General features: G+C 40.6%; 1 protein-coding gene across 2 annotated transcripts; it reads right to left on the reverse strand.

Annotated features, from left to right (window-relative positions):
* Window positions 1-6,437: 6,437 nt before the first annotated feature.
* On the reverse strand, window positions 6,438-16,573 carry LOC106592602 (gastrula zinc finger protein XlCGF57.1). Of its 2 annotated transcripts, none has more exons than XM_045690491.1 (2): window positions 15,875-15,893; window positions 6,438-8,901 (listed from the first exon to the last, which is right to left on the reverse strand). In XM_045690491.1, exon 2 carries the CDS (start codon window positions 8,837-8,839, stop codon window positions 7,259-7,261), a length of 1,581 nt encoding a protein of 526 aa, XP_045546447.1. In that variant the 5' UTR covers window positions 8,840-8,901; window positions 15,875-15,893; the 3' UTR covers window positions 6,438-7,258. The 2 variants fall into 2 exon arrangements, with proteins under 2 accessions (XP_045546447.1, XP_045546446.1); XM_045690490.1 differs by lacking the exon at window positions 15,875-15,893 and adding an exon at window positions 15,988-16,573 and having other exon boundaries at window positions 6,446-8,901.
* Window positions 16,574-26,895: the final 10,322 nt, after the last annotated feature.

Here is a 26,895-nt window from a genome sequence, read left to right on the forward strand (position 1 = left end):
TTTGCAATACATCAAATAACTGAATAGACAAAACAACAAACCGTGACGCAGAGGAGAAACAAACACTACTCAAAAAATATGATCACCCACAAAACCCAGGAAGAAAAACTCCTACTTAACCTGTTAGGGCTAGGGGGCAGTATTGACACGGCCGGATAAAAAATGTACCCGATTTAATCTGGTTACTACTCCTGCCCAGTAACTAGAATATGCATATAATTATTGGCTTTGGATAGAAAACACCCTAAAGTTTCTAAAACTGTTTGAATGGTGTCTGTGAGTATAACAGAACTCATGTGGCAGGCAAAAACCTGAGAAGATTCCTTACAGGAAGTGCCCTCTCTGACAAGATCTTGTTCTTCATGTCTCTGTTTATTGAAGACTGAGGATCTTTGCTGTAACGTGACACTTCCTACGGCTCCCATAGGCTCTCAGAGCCCGGGAAAAAGCTGAATGATATCGAGGCAGCCCCAGGCTGAAACACATTATCGCGTTTGCAGGGTCGAAAATCTGATATCAACTTTGGAGGGGACAATTACATGAAATTTTCTCAAGAGCAATTCCTGAGGGAGACACCAAAAGTAGTGCTGTAACACATAGCCTACATTGTAATATGGTAAATGTATATTGAGGAACCAAAGAAATAAGGTGTTTGCCGTACTCCTAACTACCGGTACCCAAAACTACACAACTAATCACAACAGCAATACCATTGCCTTTAACAAATCTTAGTTCAGTCACCAGTTTAAGTTGAGAGTGGGGGTATCCATGGCATTTTCCAATTATGTTCCTATTTTACAAGTAAAAAAAATTGAGAACCTTTCATAATGTTGCCAAACAAAGACTCAACAAACTTACCTGAGACTCCCTGTCTCTGCCAGTCTGTCCCTGCATATCTGTCCCCAACTCTGCTGCCTGTGTGCCATCTGTTGCCTGCTCTGCCTAATAACATCATTGTGAAACATTTCCATTAGAGTTTCATTTCTTTCTTATGAACATTTTATCAACTAGTCTTTGAGATATTAGGCTACTAGGGTTCTTACTTTGCGTTTTGGTGTACTGAAAAATACTCTGATGTCCGTCTTTTATTTTTCTGCCATTTTTCTACCTGGCTGGCTGGCTACACACACACACAGTGTGTAGGTTATTTACAGTAGGAGATGGGCTTCTATCATCTTATCTTTTATCATTCTATTTGGGCTTCGATCTAAAAGGTAGCTAGCAAATGTGAAACGGATTAAAATGACAAGAGTTGACAGCTGTATGAGTTCACCATTTACACAACATATGCTGCAACCTTTTGTAATTTTAATAGTTTGTTTCATATTGGCTGGCTTCCAACAATAGCTGAATTTGCAAAGCTAGCGAGCACCAATTCAGTTTCAGTGGTGTTTGCTATAATCTTTGCTACCCGGGTTAAATAAAGATGAAATAAAATAAATAAATAAAAGTTCCCTTGCGACAATTTAGCTTTTGCAACGAGACCATTAAATATATTTAAGACAATGTAGAAGAGAGTGTAGTTCTGTTCAGTTTGGACTTCAGTTTATCGCTAACCTTATCACAGGGACTTTGAAGCACTAACTTACATCATCTGCATGCTGATCTCGGAATAAATTGACGATAGCAAAGATTCCATCTTTGACGAGGCCACATAAATGGAATAGGTACTAGCTAGCTTAATAGTTAATATTTGCGCACTAGCTCTGCATATTCAGCTAGTGTGTGTGCGCGATTGACTGGATTAACCTCACGTCAGTTACGTTCATTGAGTGCCTTTCAGACAGTGGCTACGACCCCTCTGTTACCTTGCCAGTGGATCAAACCATTGTGAGGAAAAGGGTGGGGGGGTCGCAATCTTTTGAAACTTAAAAACGCGCTATTAAGTGTCTATAATCAGCACAATTGCTTTCATTGCGTATTATTAATATTATTTAAATTACATAGTTATGTTTCAGTGATATATTGGGGGGGACAAATCATATTTTTCCCAGGATGGGGGGGTCGTGTCCCCCCCATCCCCCCCGCGATTTCCGCCCCTGCGCGTTTGGATAGTGGCCGGTCAGAGTACTCTGAGACTCAGGCTCGTGCACGAGGGCACGAGATGTTTTTATTTTCTCTCTCTTTGTACGTATACACGCTTTCCCGGTCGGAATATTATCACTTTTTTTTACGAGAAAAATGGCATAAAAAATGATTTTAAACAGCGGTTGACATGCTTCGAAGTACGGTAATGGAATATTTAGACATTTTTTGTCACGAAATGCGCCATGCTCATCACCCTTATTTACCCTTTCGGATAGTGTATTGAACGCACGAACAAAACGCAGCTATTTGGATATAACAATTGATTATTTGGGACCAAACCAACATTTGTTATTGAAGTAGAAGTCCCGGGAGTGCATTCTGACGAAGAACAGCAAAGGTAATAACATTTTTCTTATAGTAAATCTGACTTTGGTGAGTGCTAAACTTGCTGGGTGTCTAAATAGCTAGCCCTGTGATGCCGGGCTATCTACTGAGAATATTGCAAAATGTGCTTTCACCGAAAAGCTATTTTAAAATCGGACATAGCGAGTGCATAGAGGAGTTCTGTATCTATAATTCTTAAAATAATTGTTATGTTTTTTGTGAACGTTTATCGTGAGTAATTTAGTAAATTCACCGGCAGTGTTCGGTGGGAATGCTAGTCACATGCTAGTCACATGCTAATGTAAAAAGCTGGTTTTTGATATAAATATGAACTTGATTGAACAAAACATGCATGTATTGTATAACATAATGTCCTAGGGTTGTCATCTGATGAAGATCATCAAAGGTTAGTGCTGCATTTAGCTGTGGTTTGGGTTTATGTGACATTATATGGTAGCTTGAAAAATGGGTGTCTGATTATTTCTGGCTGGGTACTCTGCTGACATAATCTAATGTTTTGCTTTCGTTGTAAAGCCTTTTTGAAATCGGACAGTGTGGTTAGATTAACAAGAGTCTTGTCTTTAAAATGGTGTAATAAATGTTTGAAAAATTGAAGTTTTTGCATTTTTGAGGTATTTGAATATCGCGCCACGGGATTACACTGGCTGTTGAGTAGCCCATAGAGGTTAAGTATGATCTCCAATTAGAGACAACGAGGACCAGCTGCCTCTAATTGGAGATCAACCCAAACAAACCAACATAGAAATACAAAAACTAGAACCTAATAACATAGAAATAGAACACATAGAATAAACCCCCCTGTCACACGTCCTGACCTACTCTACCATAGAAAATAACAGCTTACCATGGTCAGGACGTGACACCTTTCTCATCTCCTTCATTTGCTTCCAGAGAAGAACAAAGGTTGCATGGCCTGTGTCCAGTGTTCCCTTTCTCTAAGCAGTGTGTATGGACCAAAGGATATCCACATTTGAGACCAGCTTTTTTAAAATCTGTTTCACTAATCCAGCTCAGGGTAGGGCTCTCTCTCTCTCTAAGCAGCATCTTTCTCATTGGATTGTGGCCATCTCCCTGGCGTACGGCAGCGAAGATACACGGTTTGCCTTGACGACGGCGAGGTTTGATGGCACGGATGTAGCTGCTCCCAGTGTGGCTCGTAGCGTTGCTATGGTTATGGGATGTGCGTGCATTTTTCATTTATATATATATAACCCAGATATACGGTGATAACCCATATATATATATATATATATATATATATAAATATACATATATATCTGGGTTATCACCGTTTTCCTGTGGGTTAGAGCCTTGGGTTTCCTTGGGCTCATTTACTTTGGTCGATGCTATGTGTCGCGCATGTGCGCGGTTTACCAAGTCACGACCAGGTGTTCTGTTGTTTTTGGACTTGTGTGGTTCCTTTGTATGAGTTCTGACATTTCAGACTCGTAAGGTAAGTATTGTTCTTGGAACCGTGGGGGGGAAAGTGGAACCTGTGTGTGCTTGGGCTGCCGTGGGCTTCCTAGTTTGGTACCCCTATTATATGTTGTAACCAGTTACTGACTGAAAGGGAACGTACAGGTATGAATATAACTACGGTTCCCTGAAGGAGGAAAACTAGGTACAACATACTATTAAATCCACACGTTATGACTATAACTACTGTTCTCTGAAGGAAGGGAAACTAGGTACAACATACTATTAAATCCACACGTTATGACTATAACTGCTGTTAACTAAAGGATGGAACGAGGTATAACATATACTGACCCTGCGCCAACAGGGGATTTGGGCTCGCTGAAGAGCAGTACTGAATTGAGGAAATGGATGCGAGGGCGGGCTCGGAAGATTTTAGGTGAATATAATTGGTCTCTCCCATAGTATGTTATCTTGTTCCCTCCTTCAGGAAACAGTAGTTATATTCATAACTGTACATTTTCCCACCTCTCTCACAAGGATCCGCCACTTGTTTTAAATTTTTGCCTAAAATGACATACCCAAATCTAACTGTCTGTAGCTCAGGATCTGAAGCAAGGATATGCACATTATTGATACAATTTGAAAGGAAACACTTTGAAGTTGTGGAAATGGGAAATGAATGTAGGAGAATATAACACATTAGATCTGGTAAAAGATAATACAAAGAAGAAAAACAACCATTTAAAAAAATAAATAAATTGAACCATCATCTTTGAAATGCAAGAGAAAGGCCATAATGTATTATTACAGCCCAGGTGGAATTTAGATGTTGGCCACTAGATGGCAGCAGTGTATGTGCAAAGTTTAAGACAGATCCAATGAACCATTTTATTTCTGTTCAAAATGTTGTATCAAGACTGCCCAAATGTGCCTAATTGGTTTATAATAACTTTTCAAGTTCATAACTGTGCACTCTCCTCAAACAATAGCATGGCATTCGTTCACTGTAATAGCTACTGTAAATTGGACAGTGCAGTTAGATTAACAAGAATTTAAGCTTTCTGCCAATATCAGATATGTCTATGTCCTGGGACATTTTCTTGTTACTTAAACCTCATGCTAATCGCAATAGCCTACGTTTAGCGCTACTGTCCCGTGGGGGACCCACCGATCCTGTAGAGGTTTTAACTTGACCAAAAAAACAGCAATCCTTATGTTTCAAATATTAGATATTTTATTAAAAAATATGATGTTTCACTGATCAATGTTGTCATTTCTCTTTTGTAGTTTTTTCCACTTTACTAAGTGAAATAGTCATTGAAATGACTGGCAATATGATAAAGAGGCCTCCGAGCCACAGTGTCTCGCATCCACTGTGAAATTTGGTGGAGGATCGGTGATGATCTGGGGGGTCCTTCAGCAAGGCTGGAATCGGACAGATTTGTCTTTTGTGAAGGACGCATGAATCAAGCCACGTACAAGGTTGTCCTGGAAGAAAACTTGCTTCCTTCTGCTCTGACAATGTTCCCCAAAACTCTTGAGGATTGTTTCCCCCCCCCAGCAGGACAATACTCCATGTCACACAGCCAGGTCAATCAAGGTGTGGATGGAAGACCACCAGATCAAGAACCCTGTCATGGCTTAGCCCAATCTCCAGACCTGAACCCCATTGAAAACCTCTGGAATGTGATCTACAGGAAGATGAATGGTCACAAGTCATCAAAACAAAGCCGAGCTGCTAGAATTGTTTGCGCCACATGAGTGGCATAAAGTCACCCAACATCAATGTGAAAGACTGGTGGAGAGCATGACAAGATGCATGAAAGCTGTGATTGAAAATCAGGGTTGTTCCCCCAAATACTGATTTCTGAACTCTTCCTAAGTTAAAACATGAGTATTGTCTTGTTTTAAAAATGAATATGAACTTATTTTCTTTGCATTATTATTCGAGGTCTGACAACACTGCATCTTTTTTTGTTGTTATTTATTTATATTTTTATTTTGACCAGTTGTCATTTTCTGCAAATTAATAAATACTCTAAAATGACAATATTTTTATTTGGAATTTGGGCGAAATGTTGTCAGTAGTTTATAGAATAAAACAAACAAAAAATGTAATTTTACCCAAACACATACCTATAAATAGTAAAACCAGAGAAACTGATAATTTTGCTGTGGTCTCCTAATTTTTTTCCAGAGCTGTATTATCCAAATACTGACAGTTAGCACTTGGTGGCCCATAGCAGCACCACAGAAGAGGCTTTATATGAGGCAGGTGAACTTGCAGCCACAACACTTCCAACAACATTTGACATGAGATCCTCGCTAACTTTTACAGGAATATGGCTCTGAACATATAGCAACACCTCCCCCTTAGGCATTCCTGTCTTTTCTGTAGATGTTATATCCGTGTATTGCTCCTGCTGTATCAAAGGAATTATCTAAGTGAGTTTCAGAGGTGGACAGTATATGAATGTTATCTGATGTTAACAAGTTATTGAGTTCCTGAACCTTATTTCTAAGGCTGCATATATTAATATGGGATATTCTTTGCCATTTCCTGGGTAGCTTATCGGAGATGTCAGTTGGTGGTGTGTGTGTGTGTGTGTGTGTGTGTGTAAGGTTTGACTGATGCTACTGACCTGGAAGTTGACCAAAAAAGTTAATTTTTCATGAGACGTATAAAGAGAAACAAGTGTTGATTGATTAGTGCAGAATTTTAATGAGTGGGGATTAAAAAAAAAACATCTATTACACATCTGCATTTAAGGCAACGTCTTATTAATTTTATATATAATTTATAATTTTATATATAATTTATAATAATAATATTAAATATAATATTAATTCAGTCAAACAAACAGATAGTATTAGCATATATATAACGAATTGACTAGGTCTATACTGCTCCTACGTGGTGTAACAATACATCATGTAGATGTATATAATGAACAGACTAGGTTTATACTGCTCCTACATGGTGTAACAATACATAATGCAGAGGCACACAGTACAAAACATTAAGAAAGCCTTCCTAACAGAATGGTGTGGGGCGTACCCCAACAACAGAATGGTGTGGACGTATACCGGGTCATAAAAAATAACACGAGTAGACCGTTGATTGGCCAGCTCATTCTCCTCAAGACCGCTGATTGGCCAGTTCATCCTCCTCAGGGAGATGTTGTATGAGGAAATAGTAATTTTTAAAGAGTTTTTTTTCTTCCTGTAATTTATGATAATAATTAATAATTATTATATAATAATTTATGCTTTGGCCTCAAATACGAGAATCGGACGAGTCAACAACATTATTTGGATATGAATTAAGAGACGATTAACTTTAAAAAGTTAGATTTTCACAGGACAATTACTTTAAATGAAACATTATTAACCGGTTACGATACTTTTAAAATAATGCTTCTGTTCCAGAACGGTAGAGATCACTTTCTTTCCCGGTTCTGTTTCTGTTCCTCAATAAAACACTTTTTTTTTTGCGGTTTTCTGTTCTGTTTTCTGAACTGGTTCCAACTCCTGGGGTTATTGTTAAGACTGTGTGGGTTCTCTCATGCCTTTTCAGGTTCCCTATCTGGGTAAAACCCTTTCCACACTGGGAACATTGGAAAGGCTTCTCTCCTGTGTGTATTAATTTATGGTCCTTCAGATTCCCTAACCTTGTAAAACCCTTTCCACATTGGGAGCATTGGAAAGGTTTCTCTCCTGTGTGTAATTTTATATGTTTTTTTAGGTTCCCTAACTTGGTAAAATCCTTTCCACACATAAAGCAATGGTACGATGTCTCCCCTGTGTGTGTTCTTTCATGCTCCTTCATGCTCCCTAAACTTTTAAAACTATTTCCACACTGGGAACATTGGAAAGGCTTCTCTCCTGTGTGTATTCTCTCATGCTTTTTCAGGTTCCCTAACAGGGTAAAACCCTTTCCACACTGAGAGCATTGGAAAGGCTTCTCTCCTGTGTGTACTATTTTATGTTCTTTCAGGCTCCCTAACTGTGCAAAACTCTTTCCACACTGGGAACATTGGAAAGACTTCTCTCCTGTGTGTATTCTCTTATGCCTTTTCAGGTTCCCTAATTGGGTAAAACCACTTCCACACTGGGAACATTGAAAAGGCTTCTCTCCTGTGTGCATTATTTGATGGTCCTTCAGGTTCCCTAACCGTGTAAAACTCTTTCCACACTGGGAACATTGGAAAGGCTTCTCTCCTGTGTGTATTCTTTTATGATCCTTCAGGTTCCCTAACCGTGTAAAATCCTTTCCACATTGGGTGCATTGGAAAGGTTTCTCTCCTGTGTGTAATTTTATATGTTTTTTTAGGTTCTTTAACTTGGTAAAATTCTTTCCACACAGAGAGCAATGGTAAGATGTCTCCCCTGTGTGTGTCCTTTCATGAGCTTTCAGGCTCCCTAACTGTGTAAAACTCTTCCCACACTGGGAACATTGGAAAGGCTTCTCTCCTGTGTGTGTTCTCTCATGCTTTTTCAAGTTTCCTAACAGAATAAAACCCTTTCCACACTGGGAGCATTGGAAAGGCTTCTCTCCTGTGTGTACTATTTTATGTTCTTTCAGGCTCCATAACTGTGTGAAACTCTTGTCACACTGGGAACATTGGAAAGTTCTCTCTCCTGTGTGCATTCTCTCATGCCTTTTCAGGTTCCCTAACTGAGTAAAACCATTTCCACACAGGGAACATTGGAAAGGTTTCTCTCCTGTGTGTATTCTTTTATGGTCCTTCAGGTTCCCTAACCGTGTAAAACCCTTTCCACACTGAGAGCATTGGAAAGGCTTCTCTCCTGTGTGTAATTTTATATGTTTTTTTAGGTTCCCTAAATTGGTAAAATCCTTTCCACACTGAGAGCAGTGGTAAGGCTTTTCTCCTGTGTGTGTTCTACCATGCTCTTTCAGCTTCCATAACCACTTAAAACTCTTATTACACTGGGAGCAGTGGTGTCGTCTCGCTGGTTTGGGCATCTCTGGGTCTGGTTCCTCTGAAGGACTCTTCCTGCCGTCAGAGTGAGAGTCTGGTCTCTCTCCTGCCAAAGACAGAGTATTTGGTTAAACAGAGAGATCTAAATTATAGCTCCAAATTATAAAACTGTTTAATCCGGACTAGATCCCTCAATATAAAACTGTACATTTAGATTCTGATTTTGTTAATTGCCGGTAGTTGATTGGTTGATTCTGTTGATTGCCGGTAGTTGATTGGTTGATTCTGTTGATTGCCGGTAGTTGATTGGTTGATTCTGTTGATTGCCGGTAGTTGATTGGTTGATTCTGTTGATTGCCGGTAGTTGAATGGTTGATTTTGTTGATTGCCGGTAGTTGATTGGTTGATTCTGTTGATTGCCGGTAGTTGATTGGTTGATTCTGTTGATTGCCGGTAGTTGATTGGTTGATTCTGTTGATTGCCGGTAGTTGATTGGTTGATTCTGTTGATTGCCGGTAGTTGAATGGTTGATTCTGTTGATTACCGGTAGTTGATTGGTTGATTCTGTTGATTGCCGGTAGTTTGTTAATAGCCGTTAGTGTCAGTGGCAGTTTTGTCTTAAAACTAAGACCGTCGCCCAAAACAAAGACGATTCTGCCGAGTTGTTCTGCCGAGTTGTTCTGCCGAGTTGTTCTCCATAGTTGATCTTTGCTATTTTGCTATTTTCTGTAGCTTTTGGCAACTATGTGTGTGTTTTCTATACCTGTTCGCTCCTCTCCCTGTAGGCTTTACAGACGCTCCCCCATCCCTTAGCTGCAACCTTTCTAATTTTGTGTTCCCTGCATGGAATTCCTGGATCTCTGGTTTAGTGTTCCCTGCGTGGAATTCCGGATCTCTGGTTTAGTGTTCCCTGCGTGGAATTCCCGGATCTCTGGTTTAGTGTTCCCTGCGTGGAATTCCGGATCTCTGGTTTAGTGTTCCCTGCGTGGAATTCCCGGATCTCTGGTTTAGTGTTCCCTGCGTGGAATTCCCGGATCTCTGGTTTAGTGTTCCCTGCATGGAATTCCGGATCTCTGGTTTAGTGTTCCCTGCGTGGAATTCCCGGATCTCTGGTTTAGTGTTCCCTACGTGGAATTCCGGATCTCTGGTTTAATGTTCCCTGCGTGGAATTCCCGGATCTCTGGTTTAGTGTTCCCTGCGTGGAATTCCAGATCTCTGGTTTAGTATTCCCTGCGTGGAATTCAACAACGTTTGGAACTGTGGATCTGCTGTTCAAGAACGCTGAGTTCTTCTCAGCCTATATGCTGCCCTACAGTCCCCTTGACATTTTGGCCCTGAAGGAGACATGAATCACCCCAGAGAACACTGCTACTCCAGCTGCTGTCTCGTCATCTGACTAGGTGTTCTCTCATAGTCTTAGAGCATCTGGTCGTCGCCGGCGGTGGCACAGGGCTACTCACTTCTCATAATTGGAGATGTTCTCTTTTCTCCCTCTCTCACCTGTCCATCTCCACATTTGAATTCCATTCTGTTACTTTTCCACTCAAGCTTAACATTGTCATCTACCAGGTGCCCTTGGGGAGTTCCTCAATGATCTTGAGACCTTGATGAGCTAATTTCCTGTCGATGGCTCACCGCTCTTCGTACTTGGCGACTTCAACCTCCCGAAGTCTGCCTTCAATTAATTTATTTCCAACTCTCTCTTTCCCTTTCCTTGCCTCTTTTGACCTCACCCTTTCCCAATCCCCTCCATCTCACAAGACAGGCAATATGCTTGACCTCATCTTTACTAGAGGCTGTTCTCCTACTAATCTCACTGTAACCCCCCTCCAGGTCTCTGTTCTCCTACTAATCTCACTGTAACCCCCCTCCAGGTCTCTGTTCTCCTACTAATCTCACTGTAACCACCCTCCAGGTCTCTGTTCTCCTACTAATCTCACTGCAACCCCCCTCCGGGTCTCTGTTCACTACTTTGTCTCCTTTTCTGTCTCCTTTCCTCCAACCCTAACCACTCAGCCCCTACCCAGATGGTCATGCGCCGTCGCAAACTTCGCTCTCGCTCTCTCACTACTCTCTCCTCTTCTGCTAAATCCTTCTCCCTCCTGTCTCCTGATTCTGCCTCTTCAAACCCTAGTCTCCTCCCTTTCTGCATCCTATGACTTGCACTGTCCCCTTTCCTCCTGGCCAGCTCGGCCCTCCCCTCCCCTCCTGCTCCGTGACCGAGTGACTCATGGTGAGCTTACAGAACAGGTCTGCGGGCAGCTGAACGAAAATGGAGACAAATTAAACTTCCGGAGGACCTATCATCCTTTTACTCCCTCATCTTCCTCTGTATCTGCTGCTAAAGCCACTTTCTACCACTCTAAATTTCAAGCTTCTACCTCTAACCCTTAGGAAACTCTTTTCCACCTTCTCCTCGCTCCTTAATCCTCCACCCCCTCCTTCCTTCCTCTCTGCGGACGACTTTGTCAACCACTTTGACAACATCCACTGGTCTCATTCACTCAGCCTATTGAGTCCAATGGTCTCATTCACTCAGAACAACCCACGCCTTGACCTCTTTCTCCCTCATCTCTCTCCAGATTAAATCCTGCGGCTAGTGAGGTATGGCTACCCGAAAACCTGCCCACTTGACCCCATGCCCTCCTCCATTCTACAGACCATCTCTGGAGACCTTCTCCCATTCCTCACTTCCCTCATCAACTCATCCCTGAACACTGGCTGCGTTCCCCTCTGACTTCAAAGTGGCCCGAGTCGCTTCCCTTCCTCAAGAAACCAAAACACTCGACTCATCTGACGTCAAAAAACTACAGACCTGAATCCCTTCTTTCTTCTCTTTCCAAAACACTTGAGCGTCTCTGATCAACTTTCTCGTTATCTTCTCTCTGTCAGAACAATCTTCTTGACTCTAACCAGTCAGGCTTCAAGACGGGTCAATCAACCGAGACTGCTCTTCTCTGTGTCCTGGAGACTACAAAAGCAGTTGACTCTCTCTCTCTCTCTCTCTCTCTGTTCTCATCCTCCTAGATCTATCTGCTGCTTTCAACACTATGAATCATCAGATCCTCCTCTCAGGGCTGGGTGTCTCAGGCTCTATCAGATCCTCCCTCAGTGCTGGGTGTCTCAGTCTCTATCAGATCCTCCTCTCCACCCTCTCAGGGCAGGGCGTCTCAGGATCTGAAACACACTTGAATCAATCCTACCTGACAGGCCGCTCATACCAGGTGACGTTGAGAGGATCTATGTCTACACTACGTACTCTCGCTACTGGTGTCCCCCAGGGCTTGGTTCTAGGCCCTCTCTTCTTCTGTCTATACACCAAGTCACTCAGCTCTGTCATATCCTGACATGGTCTCTCCTATCACTGCTTTGAGGATGAAACTCTACTACTTTTCTCCTTCCCCCCTTCTGACACCCAGATGGAGACATGCATCTCTGCGTGCCTGAAAACTTGGATGTCGGCCCACCACCTCAAATTCAACCTCGAGAAGTCAGAGCTGCTCTTCCTCCCGGGGAAGGCCTGCCCGGTTCAAAGACCTCTCCATCACGGTTGACAACTCCACAGTGTCACCCCTCCCAGAGTGCAAAGAACGTTGGCGTGACCCTTTGACAACACCCTGTCGTTCTCTGAAAACGTCAAAGCAGTGACTCACTCCTGCAAGGTTCGTGCTCTACAACATCCGTAGATTACGACCCTACCTCACACAGGAAGTAGCGTAGGTCTTAATCCAGGCACTTGTCCTCTCCCGTCTGGACTACTGGAAATCGCTGTTGGCTGGGCTCCCCGCTTGTGCCATAAAATTCCCCGCAACTTATCCAGAACGCTGCAGCCCGGCCTGATTTTCAACCTTCCCAAGTTCTCCTATGTCACCCCGCTCCTCCTCACACTCCGCTGGCTTCCAGTTGGAGCTTGCATCCTACGGAGCAGCAAGAGGAACTGCCCCTCCCTACTTTCAGGCTCTGCTCAAACCCTACACCCCAACCTGAGCACTCTGCGCTGCAACCTCAGGTCTCTTGGCCGTCCCACCCCTACGGGAGTGTGGATCCCGCTCAGCCCAGTCCAAGCTCTTTTCTGTCATGGCACCCAAATGGTGGGACAAGCTTCCCCCTGAAGCTAGGACAACAGAGGCCCCGCCCATCTTCCCGAAAACATCAGAAACATCTTAAACAGCATCTTAAAAAATCCTCCTCCTCAACTGGGTAATGGCTGTTAGTTATTCATGATAATCCCTGGGTAATTACTGTTAGTTATTCATGATGATCCCTGGGTAATGGCTGTTAGTTATTCATGATGATCCCTGGGTAATGGCTGTTAGTTAGTAACTCATGATGATCCCTGGGTAATAGCTGTTAGTTAGTAACTCATGATGATCCCTGGGTAATGGCTGTTAGTTAGTTATTCATGACAATCCCTGGGTAATGGCTGTTAGTTATTCATGATGATCCCTGGGTAATGGCTGTTATTTATTCATGATGATCCCTGGGTAATGACTGTTAGTTAATTCATGATGATCCCTGGGTAATGGCTGTTAGTTAGTAACTCATGATGATCCCTGGGTAATAGCTGTTAGTTAGTAACTCATGACGATCCCTGGGTAATGGCTGTTAGTTAGTTATTCATGACGATCCCTGGGTAATGGCTGTTAGTTATTCATGATGATCCCTGGGTAATGGCTGTTATTTATTCATGATCCCTGGGTAATGGCTGTTAGTTATTCATGATGATCCCTGGGTAATGACTGTTAGTTAATTCATGATGATCCCTGGGTAATGGCTGTTAGTTAGTAACTCATGATGATCCCTGGGTAATGGCTGTTAGTTAGTAACTCATGATGATCCCTGGGTAATAGCTGTTAGTTACTCATGACGATCCCTGGGTAATGGCTGTTAGTTAGTTATTCATGACGATCCCTGGGTAATGGCTGTTAGTTATTCATGATGATCCCTGGGTAATGGCTGTTATTTATTCATGATCCCTGGGTAATGGCTGTTAGTTATTCATGATGATCCCTGGGTAATGGCTGTTATTTAGTCATGATCCCTGGGTAATGGCTGTTAGTTATTCATGATGATCCCTGGGTAATGACTGTTAGTTAATTCATGATGATCCCTGGGTAATGGCTGTTAGTTAGTAACTCATGATGATCCCTGGGTAATAGCTGTTAGTTAGTTATTCATGACGATCCCTGGGTAATGGCTGTTAGTTATTCATGATGATCCCTGGGTAATGGCTGTTATTTATTCATGATCCCTGGGTAATGGCTGTTAGTTATTCATGATGATCCCTGGGTAATGACTGTTAGTTAATTCATGATGATCCCTGGGTAATGGCTGTTAGTTATTCATGATGATCCCTGGGTAATGGATGTTATTTATTCATGATCCCTGGGTAATGGCTGTTAGTTATTCATGATGATCCCTGGGTAATGGCAGTTATTTATTCATGATAATCCCTGGGTAATGGCTGTTAGTTATTCATGATGATCCCTGGGTAATGGCTGTTAGTTAATTCATGATGACCCCTGGGTAATGGCTGTTAGTTATTCATGATGATCCCTGGGTAATGGATGTTAGTTATTCATGATGATCCCTGGGTAATGGCTGTTATTTATTCATGATCCCTGGGTAATGGCTGTTAGTTATTCATGATGATCCCTGGGTAATGACTGTTAGTTAATTCATGATGATCCCTGGGTAATGGCTGTTAGTTAGTAACTCATGATGATCCCTGGGTAATAGCTGTTAGTTACTCATGATGATCCCTGGGTAATGGCTGTTAGTTAGTTATTCATGACGATCCCTGGGTAATGGCTGTTAGTTATTCATGATGATCCCTGGGTAATGGCTGTTATTTATTCATGATAATCCCTGGGTAATGGCTGTTAGTTATTCATGATGAGCCCTGGGTAATGGCTGTTAGTTATTCATGATGATCCCTGGGTAATGGCTGTTATTTATTCATGATAATCCCTGGGTAATGGCTGTTAGTTATTCATGATGATCCCTGGGTAATGGCTGTTATTTATTCATAATCCCTGGGTAATGGCTATTAGTTATTCATGATGATCCCTGGGTAATGACTGTTAGTTAATTCATGATGATCCCTGGGTAATGGCAGTTAGTTATTCATGATGATCCCTGGGTAATGGCTGTTAGTTATTCATGATGAGCCCTGGGTAATGGCTGTTAGTTATTCATGATGATCCCTGGGTATATGGCTGTTATTTATTCATGATAATCCCTGGGTAATGGCTGTTAGTTATTCATTATGATCCCTGGGTAATGACTGTTAGTTAATTCATGATGATCCCTGGGTAATGGCTGTTAGTTATTCATGATGATCCCTGGGTAATGGCTGTTAGTTATTCATGATGATCCCTGGGTAATGGCTGTTAGTTAGTTATTCATGAGCATCCCTGGGTAATGGCTGTTAGTTATTCATGATGATCCCTGGGTAATGGCTGTTAGTTAGTTATTCATGATGATCCCTGGGTAATGGCTGTTAGTTAGTTATTCATGACGATCCCTGGGTAATGGCTATTAGTTAGTTATTCATGACGATCCCTGGGTAATGGTTGTTAGTTAATTCATGATGATCCCTGGGTAATGGCTGTTAGTTATTCATGATGATCCCTGGGTAATGGCTGTTAGTTATTCATGATGACCCCTGGGTAATGGCTGTTAGTTAGTTATTCATGATGATCCCTGGGTAATGGTTGTTAGTTAATTATTCATGATGATCCCTGGGTAATGGCTGTTAGTTAGTTATTCACGATGATCCCTGGGTAATGGCTGTTAGTTAATTCATGATGATCCCTGGGTAATGGATGTTAGTTATTCATGATGATCCCTGGGTAATGGCTGTTAGTTATTCATGATGACCCCTGGGTCATGGCACACATTAGTTCAACAACTGCAGAGTTTGGTGTTAATCAGATCAATGTCCCTGTTTTATTAGATAGTACTCACTGTATTTACTGGTGTTAATCAGATCAATGTCCCTGTTTTATTAGATAGTACTCACTGTATTTACTGGTGTTAATCAGATCAATGTCCCTGTTTTATTAGATAGTACTCACTGTATTTACTGGTGTTAATCAGATCAATGTCCCTGTTTTATTAGATAGTACTCACTGTATTTACTGGTGTTATTAATCAGATCAATGTCCCTGTTTTATTAGATAGTACTCACTGTATTTACTGGTGTTAATCAGTTCTCCAGTCTTCTCTTCTTCATCCTCCAATGTGACAGTAATCTCCTCCTCCTTCACTTCAAAAACGTATTCCTCTTCTTTCACTGTAACAGTCATGTCTCCTTCCTCCTCCTCCTTCATTACAAAAACGGTATCCTTCTCTTCCTCCTCTTCTTTCACGGTAGCCAACATCCTCCTCTTCCTCTTTCACTCTGAAAGCTTCTTCCTCTTTTACTGTAACATCCTCACCCTCTACTTGTTTTTAATTAGTTTAACAGCCTTCTCTTCTTTCTCGAGTTTCTTTCTCCGTCCAGCAGACCGAGTTAGCTTAGTGACCTCCTGTCATGAGGTGTTTAGCTTGCTACCTAACTAGCATCAGCAACTAGCTTAGTGTTATTGCTAACTTAACCAGCTAGATAGATAACTAACAACGTAAATATGAAATTAAATGGGGTAACAGCTAGACGAAATAAATGTGTTGAAAATACGCTGAAAGCTTCTAAAGAGCTACAATGTTTCCGCTATGTTGGCTAACAAGCTACCGAGGTGGCTGGCTAGCTAACTGTTGTTGTTGTTGTTGAAGACTCGTTCCGTCCACTAGATTATACGTCACACCGGTAGCGTCGCCTGAATGACGCACATCGCTATCTGCTGACTGGAGTGGGGAAACGCAGTTGAGAGAAGTTTTTATTTTTTATTTTCATACAAAACGTTGTTCATTTAATTTCATTAATTAAATAATATTAATGTATTGAGATGTACAAAGGAAAGCGTGTATTGTATTTATTTATTTTTGCTCCTTTGCACCCCAGTATTTCTACTCTGGTACACACAGTGGAAGGACTTTAAAGACAACAACATGGTTTTCAACAGGTTCTTTGAGATGAAAATGAAATATGACGAGAGTGACAACGCTCTTGCCAGAGCATCTCGAGCCGTGACCGACAGAGTCACCGATCTACTAGGTGGTCTCTTCTCTACCACGGAGATGTCTCAGGTGCTGACGGAGATCTTAAAGGGAGATCCCAGCTTCGACAAGGACTCATTTCTCAAACAGTGCGAGAAGGACATCATCCCCAACATCCTAGAGGCTATGATCCGCGGGGAGCTCGAGATGCTGAAAGACTGGTGCTATGAAGCCACATACAGTCAGCTGGCCCACCCCATCCAACAGGCCAGGGCCCTGGGTCTAATGTTCCAGTCCAAGGTCCTAGATATAGACAACATAGATTTGGCGATGGGGAAGCTCATGGATCAAGGCCCCGTGTTGATCATCACCTTCCAGGCCCAGGTGGTCATGGTGATTCGTAGTCCCAAGGGAGACCTGGTGGAAGGAGATCCGGAGAAGGTGTTGAGGATGATGTACGTGTGGGCTCTGTGTCGTGACCAGGAGGAGCTCAACCCCGATGCGGCCTGGAGACTACTGGACATGTCTGCCTCCAGCACCGAGCAGGCTCTTTGAGAGATGAGGGACCAGACAAAGGGACGCTCCCGGGACACACACACACGTCCAGGATCTACACACACAAGCCAGTGTACACCGCAACATCACACATATCCAGGAGCCACACTGTACGTCAAGAGGACGTGGCGGCATGTCACTTGTGGTTAGTCCTTAGGACGCAGATGGGATCTTCTACTTGTGTGTGTGGTCTACGGACACGAAGTGAAAGGACAGTTTGTTTTCAGTTGTGCACCGGGGCTTCCCACTCATCTTTCTATTCTGGTTAGAGCAAGTTTGCGTTCTGTGAAGGGAGTAGTACACAGCGTTGTACGAGATCTTTAGTTTCTTGGCAATTTCTTGCATGGAATAGCCTTAATTTCTCAGAACAAGAACAGACTGACGAGTTTCAGAAGGAAGTTCATTGTTTCTGGCCATTTTGAGCCTGTAATCGAACCCAGAAATGCTGATGCTTCAGATACTCAACTAGTCTAAAGAAGGCCAGTTTTATTGCTTCTTTAATCAGAACAGTTTTCAGCTGTGTTAACATAATTGCAAAAGGGTTTTCTAATGATCAATTAGCCTTTTAAAATTATACACTTGGACTTGTGGTCCCGTGTGGCTCAGTTGGTAGAGCATGGTGTTTGCAACGCCAGGGTTGTGGGTTCGATTCCCACGGGGGACCAGTACGGTAAAAAATGTATGAAATATATGCACTCACTACTGTAAGTCGCTCTGGATAAGAGCATCTGCTAAATGACTAAAATGTAAAAATGTAAAATGTACTTTGCACACTCATCTACTGTCAAATCTACCATTCCAGTGTTTTAATTGCTATATTATATTTACTTCACCACCATGGCCTTTTTCTTGCCTTTACCTCCCTTATCTCACCTCATTTGCTCACATTGTATATAGACTTATTTTTCTACTGTATTATTGACTGTTGTATGTCAATAATGTATGTGTCGAACTGCTTTGCTTTATCTTAGCCAGGTCGCAATTGTAAACGAGAACTTGTTCTCAACTGGCCTACCTGGTTAAATAAAGGTTTTTTTTTATTTTTTTTTATATATAGGAAGCTGATTCTAGATTTAATTTGATTGATTGAGGTAAACAAACCTAACTGCATGTCCAGGCCCTGGTATATCACCAGACTGTACAAACCTAACTACATCCCCAGGCCCTGGTATATCAACAGACTGTATACAAACCTAACTGTATCCCCAGTCCCTGGTATATCACCAGACTGTACAAACCTAACTGCATCCCCAGTCCCTGGTATATCATCACACTGTACAAACCTAACTGCATCCCCAGTCCCTGGTATATCACCAGACTGTACAAACCTAACTGCATCCCCAGTCCCTGGTATATCACCGGACTGTATACAAACCTAACAGAATCCCCAGGCCCTGGTATATCATCAGACTGTACAAACCTAACTGCATGTCCAGTCCCTGGTATATCACCAGACTGTACAAACCTAACTACATCCCCAGTCCCTGGTATATCACCAGACTGCATACAAACCTAACTGCATCCCCAGTCCCTGGTATATCACCAGACTGCATACAAACCTAACTACATCCCCAGTCCCTGGTATATCACCAGACTGTACAAACCTAACTGCATCCCCAGTCCCTGGTATATCACCAGACTGTACAAACCTAACTGCATCCCCAGTCCCTGGTATATCACCAGACTGTATACAAACCTAACAGCATCCCCAGTCCCTGGTATATCATCAGACTGTACAAACCTAACTGCATGTCCAGTCCCTGGTATATCACCAGACTGTACAAACCTAACTACATCCCCAGTCCCTGGTATATCACCAGACTGCATACAAACCTAACTGCATCCCCAGTCCCTGGTATATCACCAGACTGTATACAAACCTAACTGCATCCCCAGTCCCTGGTATATCACCAGACTGTATACAAACCTAACTGCATCCCCAGTCCCTGGTATATCACCAGACTGCATACAAACCTAACTGTATCCCCAGTCCCTGGTATATCACCAGACTGCATAAAACCTAACTGCATCCCCAGGCCCTGGTATATCACCAGACTGTATACAAACCTAACTGTATCCCCAGTCCCTGGTATATCACCAGACTGTACAAACCTAACTACATCCCCAGGCCCTGGTATATCACCAGACTGTATACAAACCTAACTGTATCCCCAGTCCCTGGTATATCACCAGACTGTACAAACCTAACTACATCCCCAGGCCCTGGTATATCACCAGACTGTATACAAACCTAACTGTATCCCCAGTCCCTGGTATATCACCAGACTGTACAAACCTAACTGCATCCCCAGTCCCTGGTATATCATCACACTGTACAAACCTAACTGCATCCCCAGTCCCTGGTATATCACCAGACTGTACAAACCTAACTGCATCCCCAGTCCCTGGTATATCACCAGACTGCATACAAACCTAACTGTATCCCCAGTCCCTGGTATATCACCAGACTGTATACAAACCTAACTGCATCCCCAGGCCCTGGTATATCACCAGACTGTATACAAACCTAACTGCATCCCCAGGCCCTGGTATATCACCAGACTGTACAAACCTAACTGCATCCCCAGTCCCTGGTATATCACCAGACTGCATACCATCCTAACTGCATCCCCAGGCCCTGGTACATCACCAGACTGCATACAAAGTGGCACTGAACACTGCACCCAAGTTATACTAAACCAATCTCATTGGAAGTGGTGAAGGGAACCCCTAAAATACTATTTTCTGTCATAAATTAAATTAGTTAATCTCCAGATAACTCCCCTTTTACCCCAGTGCTCGACTAGGACAGGAGCTCACCGGAGCTGAGTACCCGGCACCTCAAATATTCTACTGCTACATCTCCTGTTCCTTGTATAGAATATCAGCTCAACAGTATTGTGGAGCTCCTACACCTATATCTATATAAACTGTACCAGCACCCAAAATGAGTACCAGCACCTATTTCAGTTGATGTAATTCACTGCTTTGCTTTGCTTTGAGTAATGAAACACTGTTCTGGAATATTTCAAGAAGGCTTAATGAGGGGGGCTATAATTCACAGAGATTTTGTTGTGATGAACCTCTCTGCCTTGAATGTGTCCTGGCTAGCCAATCTCTTTAGCTAATCCACTTCCTGTACTCCACATTATGTACCAAAGAGAAAGAGACTGACCTTTCTAACATCTTTCAATTATGAACATTGTTATCATTATTAATGAGCTCGAATAGATCCTGATTAAATCCCTCCCCCCACCCCCCTTTACAGCTATCCTCCAATCACAACGATTATACAAATATTGGAACAGATGACGTTGTCTCCACGGAACATTGTGTTGGTATCCGGTTACTAAGCAACCGGTCACTAAGCAACCAGTCACTAAGCAACCGGTCACTAAGCAACCGGTCACTAAGCAACCGGTCTGTCTAAAGTGGCTAGCTCAACGTCCTAAATTATCAAATTAAACACTACATTTCCAACCATCAAAACGTCGTAGTCTTGATTTTTTAAAATCCTCCTCACAATACAACTTTACATTGTTAAAACAGTTTAATAAATAGTTTGTTGACTTTGTTATATATTCGAATGACATTTTTTTTTTAGGTTTCCCCACATGTTGACATGGAAAATTTTAATGTTTATTTACAACAACCAAAGAGCAACTCCGTTGTAAATCCAGCACATATTGATCATTGATCAGTCTCTTTAGGAAATGACAAGGACTGGTATGTTATATCTAAATAAGACTGGTACTCAGACTAGGAAAGTAGCTAGGGATTTGGCTGTCATTTTCCATTAAATGCCTTGTTTTATGTGTTGTTTTTACTGACCCGGCAGTGGATACTATTCACGGTGGACTGGCGACAAACTGTACAGGGGGAAAAAACAACTAGACTATATTCCCGATATTCAGGTTGATCACCGTAGATTTAAACCTGATTAATTACAGTAGAAACGGGGTAACGAGCTCTATTTACAAACACTAATAAAGCGTAGCTAATTAATTGGTATGTCCAAGTAAAACAATTGACAAAAACCCAGTATGGTTTGTTCCAAAGCTGGGGAGAATATCTTATCTGGTTTCTCAAATTCCCCCTCACTTCCGGGTTTCACTGTCCTAGCCAGCACAAAATAACAACCTCCCCTCTGTAAAATCCCCAAGGTCAATGTCCACGCACGGAAATCTAATTCGTTTAATAAATCAGGCAATTTAAGCTAGAGATATGTTGATCTTTATTTTATGTTATTTATTTATTTTTATCTTTATTATTTGTATAGTTTATTATTAATTTATTTTCCCCTTATTTTTTATATTATTTATTCAATTGTTATACTTTTTTATATATACATAGATAAATATACATTCCCTGGTCTTTCTTATATCTCTCACTTAAGAACAAACTTCCTTTTGATATTTTTGGGGGGATAATCTGTTCCATGGAGTGAATCTGTTATTCAATGTGTTTCTATGGGCTAATAGCAGTAATCTGTTATTCAATGTGTTTCTATGGGCTAATAGCAGTAAGGACTATCTGTTATTCAATGTGTTTCTATTGGCTAATAGCAGTAAGGACTATCTGTTATTCAATGTGTTTCTATGGGCTAGTAGCAGTAAGGACTATCTGTTATTCAATGTGTTTCTATGGGCTAATAGCAGTAAGGACTATCTGTTATTCAATGTGTTTATATGGGCTAATAGCAGTAATCTGTTATTCAATGTGTTTCATGGGCTAATAGCAGTAAGGACTATCTGTTATTCAATGTGTTTCTATGGGCTAGTAGCAGTAAGGACTATCTGTTATTCAATGTGTTTCTATGGGCGAATAGCAGTAAGAACTATCGGTTATTCAATGTGTTTCTATGGGCTAATAGCAGTAAGGACTATCTGTTATTCAATGTGTTTCTATGGGCTAATAGCAGTAAGGACTATCTGTTATTCAATGTGTTTCTATTGGCAAATAATAGTAAGGACTATCTGTTATTCAATGTGTTTCTATGGGCTAATAGCAGTAAGGACTATCTGTTATTCAATGTGTTTCTATGGGCTAATAGCAGTAATCTGTTATTCAATGTGTTTCATGGGCTAATAGTAGTAAGGACTATCTGTTATTCAATGTGTTTCTATGGGCTAAGAGCAGTACAGACTATCTGTTATTCAATGTGTTTCTATTGGCTAACAGCAGTAATCTGTTATTCAATCTGTTTCTATGGGCTAATAGCAGTAAGGACTAACTGTTATTTAATGTGTTTCTATGGGCTAATAGCAGTAAGGACTATCTGTTATTCAGTGTGTTTCTATGGGCGAATAGCAGTAAGAACTATCTGTTATTCAATGTGTTTCTATGGGCTAATAGCAGTAAGGACTATCTGTTATTCAATGTGTTTCCATGGGCTAATAGCAGTAAGGACTATCTGTTATTCAATGTGTTTCTATGGGCTAATAGCAGTAATCTGATATTCAATGTGTTTCTATGGGCTAATAGCAGTAATCTGTTATTCAATGTGTTTCTATGGGCTAATAGCAGTAAGGACTATCTGTTATTCAATGTGTTTCTATGGGCTAATAGCAGTAATCTGTTATTCAATGTGTTTCTATGGGCTAATAGCAGTAAGGACTATCTGTTATTCAATGTGTTTCCATGGGCTAATAGCAGTAAGGACTATCTGTTATTCAATGTGTTTCTATGGGCTAATAGCAGTAAGGACTATCTGTTATTCAATGTGTTTCTATGGGCTAATAGCAGTAATCTGTTATTCAATGTGTTTCCATGGGCTAATAGCAGTAAGGATTATCTGTTATTCAATGTGTTTCTATGGGCTAATAGCAGTAAGGAATATCTGTTATTCAATGTGTTTCTATTGGCTAACAGCAGTAATCTGTTATTCAATCTGTTTCTATGGGCTAATAGCAGTAAGGACTATCTGTTATTTAATGTGTTTCTATGGGCTAATAGCAGTAAGGACTATCTGTTATTCAATGTGTTTCTATTGGCTAATAATAGTAAGGACTATCTGTTATTCAATGTGTTTCTATGGGATAATAGCAGTAAGGACTATCTGTTATTCAATGTGTTTCTATGGGCTAATAGCAGTAATCTGTTATTCAATGTGTTTCATGGGCTAATAGCAGTAAGGACTATCTGTTATTCAATGTGTTTCTATGGGCTAATAGCAGTAAGGACTATCTGTTATTCAATGTGTTTCTATGGGCTAATAGCAGTAATCTGTTATTCAATGTGTTTCTATTGGCTAATAGTAGTAAGGACTATCTGTTATTCAATGTGTTTCTATGGGCTAATAGCAGTAAGGACTATCTGTTATTCAATGTGTTTCCATGGGCTAATAGCAGTAAGGACTATCTGTTATTCAATGTGTTTCTATGGGCTAATAGCAGTAATCTGATATTCAATGTGTTTCTATGGGCTAATAGCAGTAATCTGTTATTCAATGTGTTTCTATGGGCTAATAGCAGTAAGGACTATCTGTTATTCAATGTGTTTCTATGGGCTAATAGCAGTAATCTGATATTCAATGTGTTTCTATGGGCTAATAGCAGTAATCTGTTATTCAATGTGTTTCTATGGGCTAATAGCAGTAAGGACTATCTGTTATTCAATGTGTTTCTATTGGCTAATAGCAGTATGGACTATCTGTTATTCAATGTGTTTCTATTGGCTAATAGCAGTAATCTGTTATTCAATGTGTTTCTATTGGCTAATAGCAGTAAGGACTATCTGTTATTCACTGTGTTTCTATGGGCTAATAGCAGTAATCTGTTATTCAATGTGTTTCTATGGGCTAATAGCAGTAAGGACTATCTGTTATTCAATACGTTTCCATGGGCTAATAGCAGTAAGGACTATCTGTTATTCAATGTGTTTCTATGGGCTAATAGCAGTAATCTGATATTCAATGTGTTTCTATGGGTAAATAGCAGTAATCTGTTATTCAATGTGTTTCTATGGGCTAATAGCAGTAAGGACTGTCTGTTATTCAATGTGTTTCTATGGGCTAATAGCAGTAATCTGTTATTCAATGTATTTCTATGGGCTAATAGCAGTAATCTGTTATTCAATGTGTTTCTATGGGCTAATAGCAGTAATCTGTTATTCAATGTGTTTCTATTGGCTAATAGCAGTAATCTATTATTCAATGTGTTTCTATTGGCTAATAGCAGTAAGGACTATCTGTTATTCAATGTGTTTCTATGGGCTAATAGCAGTAATCTGTTATTCAATGTGTTTCTATGGGCTAATAGCAGTAAGGACTATCTGTTATTCAATGTGTTTCCATGGGCTAATAGCAGTAAGGACTATCTGTTATTCAATGTGTTTCTATGGGCTAATAGCAGTAAGGACTATCTGTTATTCAATGTGTTTCTATGGGCTAATAGCAGTAATCTGTTATTCAATGTGTTTCCATGGGCTAATAGCAGTAAGGATTATCTGTTATTCAATGTGTTTCTATGGGCTAATAGCAGTAAGGACTATCTGTTATTCAATGTGTTTCTATGGGCTAATAGCAGTAAGGACTATCCGTTATTCAATGTGTTTCTATGGGCTAATAGTAGTAAGGACTATCTGTTATTCAATGTGTTTCTATGGGCTAATAGCAGTAAGGACTATCTGTTATTCAATGTGTTTCTATGGGCTAATAGCAGTAATCTGATATTCAATGTGTTTCTATGGGCTAATAGCAGTAATCTGTTATTCAATGTGTTTCTATGGGCTAATAGCAGTAAGGACTATCTGTTATTCAATGTGTTTCTATTGGCTAATAGCAGTATGGACTATCTGTTATTCAATGTGTTTCTATGGGCTAATAGCAGTAATCTGTTATTCAATGTGTTTCTATGGACTAATAGCAGTAAGGACTATCTGTTATTCAATGTGTTTCTATGGGCTAATAGCAGTAAGGACTATCTGTTATTCAATGTGTTTCTATTGGCTAATAGCAGTAAGGACTATCTGTTATTCAATGTGTTTCTATGGGCTAATAGCAGTAAGGACTATCTGTTATTCAGTGTGTTTCTATGGGCGAATAGCAGTAAGAACTATCTGTTATTCAATGTGTTTCTATGGGCTAATAGCAGTAAGGACTATCTGTTATTCAATGTGTTTCTATGGGCTAATAGCAGTACAGACTATCTGTTATTCAATGTGTTTCTATGGGCTAATAGCAGTAATCTGTTATTCAATGTGTTTCTATGGGCTAATAGCAGTAATCTGTTATTCAATGTGTTTCTATGGGCTAATAGCAGTACGGACTATCTATTATTCAATGTGTTTCTATGGGATAATAGCAGTAAGGCCTATCTGTTATTCAATGTGTTTCTATTGGATAATAGCAGTAAGGCCTATCTGTTATTCAATGTGTTTCTATGGGCTAATATCAGTAATCTGTTATTCAATGTGTTTCTATGGGCTAATAGCAGTAATCTGTTATTCAATGTGTTTCTATGGGCTAATAGCAGTAATCTGTTATTCAATGTGTTTCTATGGGCTAATAGCAGTAATCTGTTATTCAATGTGTTTCTATGGGCTAATAGCAGTAATCTGTTATTCAATGTGTTTATTTGGGCTAATAGCAGTAAGGACTATCTGTTATTCAATGTGTTTATATGGGCTAATGGCAGTAATCTGTTATTCAATGTGTTTCTATGGGCTAATAGCAGTACGGACTATCTATTATTCAATGTGTTTCTATGGGATTATAGCAGTAAGGCCTATCTGTTATTCAATGTGTTTCTATGGGATAATAGCAGTAAGGCCTATCTGTTATTCAATGTGTTTCTATGGGCTAATAGCAGTAATCTGTTATTCAATGTGTTTCTATGGGCTAATAGCAGTAATCTGTTATTCAATGTGTTTCTATGGGCTAATATCAGTAATCTGTTATTCAATGTGTTTCTATGGGCTAATAGCAGTAATCTGTTATTCAATGTGTTTCTATGGGCTAATAGCAGTAATCTGTTATTCAATGTGTTTCTATGGGCTAATAGCAGTAATCTGTTATTCAATGTGTTTCTATGGGCTAATAGCAGTAATCTGTTATTCAATGTGTTTATTTGGGCTAATAGCAGTAAGGACTATCTGTTATTCAATGTGTTTCTATGGGCTAATAGCAGTAAGGACTGTCTTTTATTGGCTAATAGCAGTAAGGACTATCTGTTATTCAATGTGTTTCTATGGGCTAATAGCAGTAAGGACTATCTGTTATTCAATGTGTTTCTATGGGCTAATAGCAGTAAGGACTATCTGTTATTCAATGTGTTTCTATGGGCTAATAGCAGTAAGGACTATCTGTTATTCAATGTGTTTCTATGGGCTAATAGCAGTAATCTGTTATTCAATGTGTTTCTATGGGCTAATAGCAGTAATCTAATATTCAATGTGTTTCTATGGGCTAATGGCAGTAATCTGTTATTCAATGTGTTTCTATGGG

The sequence above is a fragment of the Salmo salar genome, chromosome ssa12, assembly GCF_905237065.1.
Source record: "Salmo salar chromosome ssa12, Ssal_v3.1, whole genome shotgun sequence".
NCBI classification, from domain to species: domain Eukaryota; kingdom Metazoa; phylum Chordata; class Actinopteri; order Salmoniformes; family Salmonidae; genus Salmo; species Salmo salar.

Excerpts from the sequence above, each read along its gene's own strand:
- LOC106592602 (XM_045690490.1), bottom strand. The coding sequence starts at position 16,180 with ATGTTGGCTACCGTGAAAGAAGAGGAGGAAGAGAAGGATACCGTTTTT. Across the intron at positions 8,902-15,987 it reads GATTAACACCAGTAAATACA|GAGAGAGACCAGACTCTCAC; the intron begins GTGAGTACTATC and ends TGTCTTTGGCAG.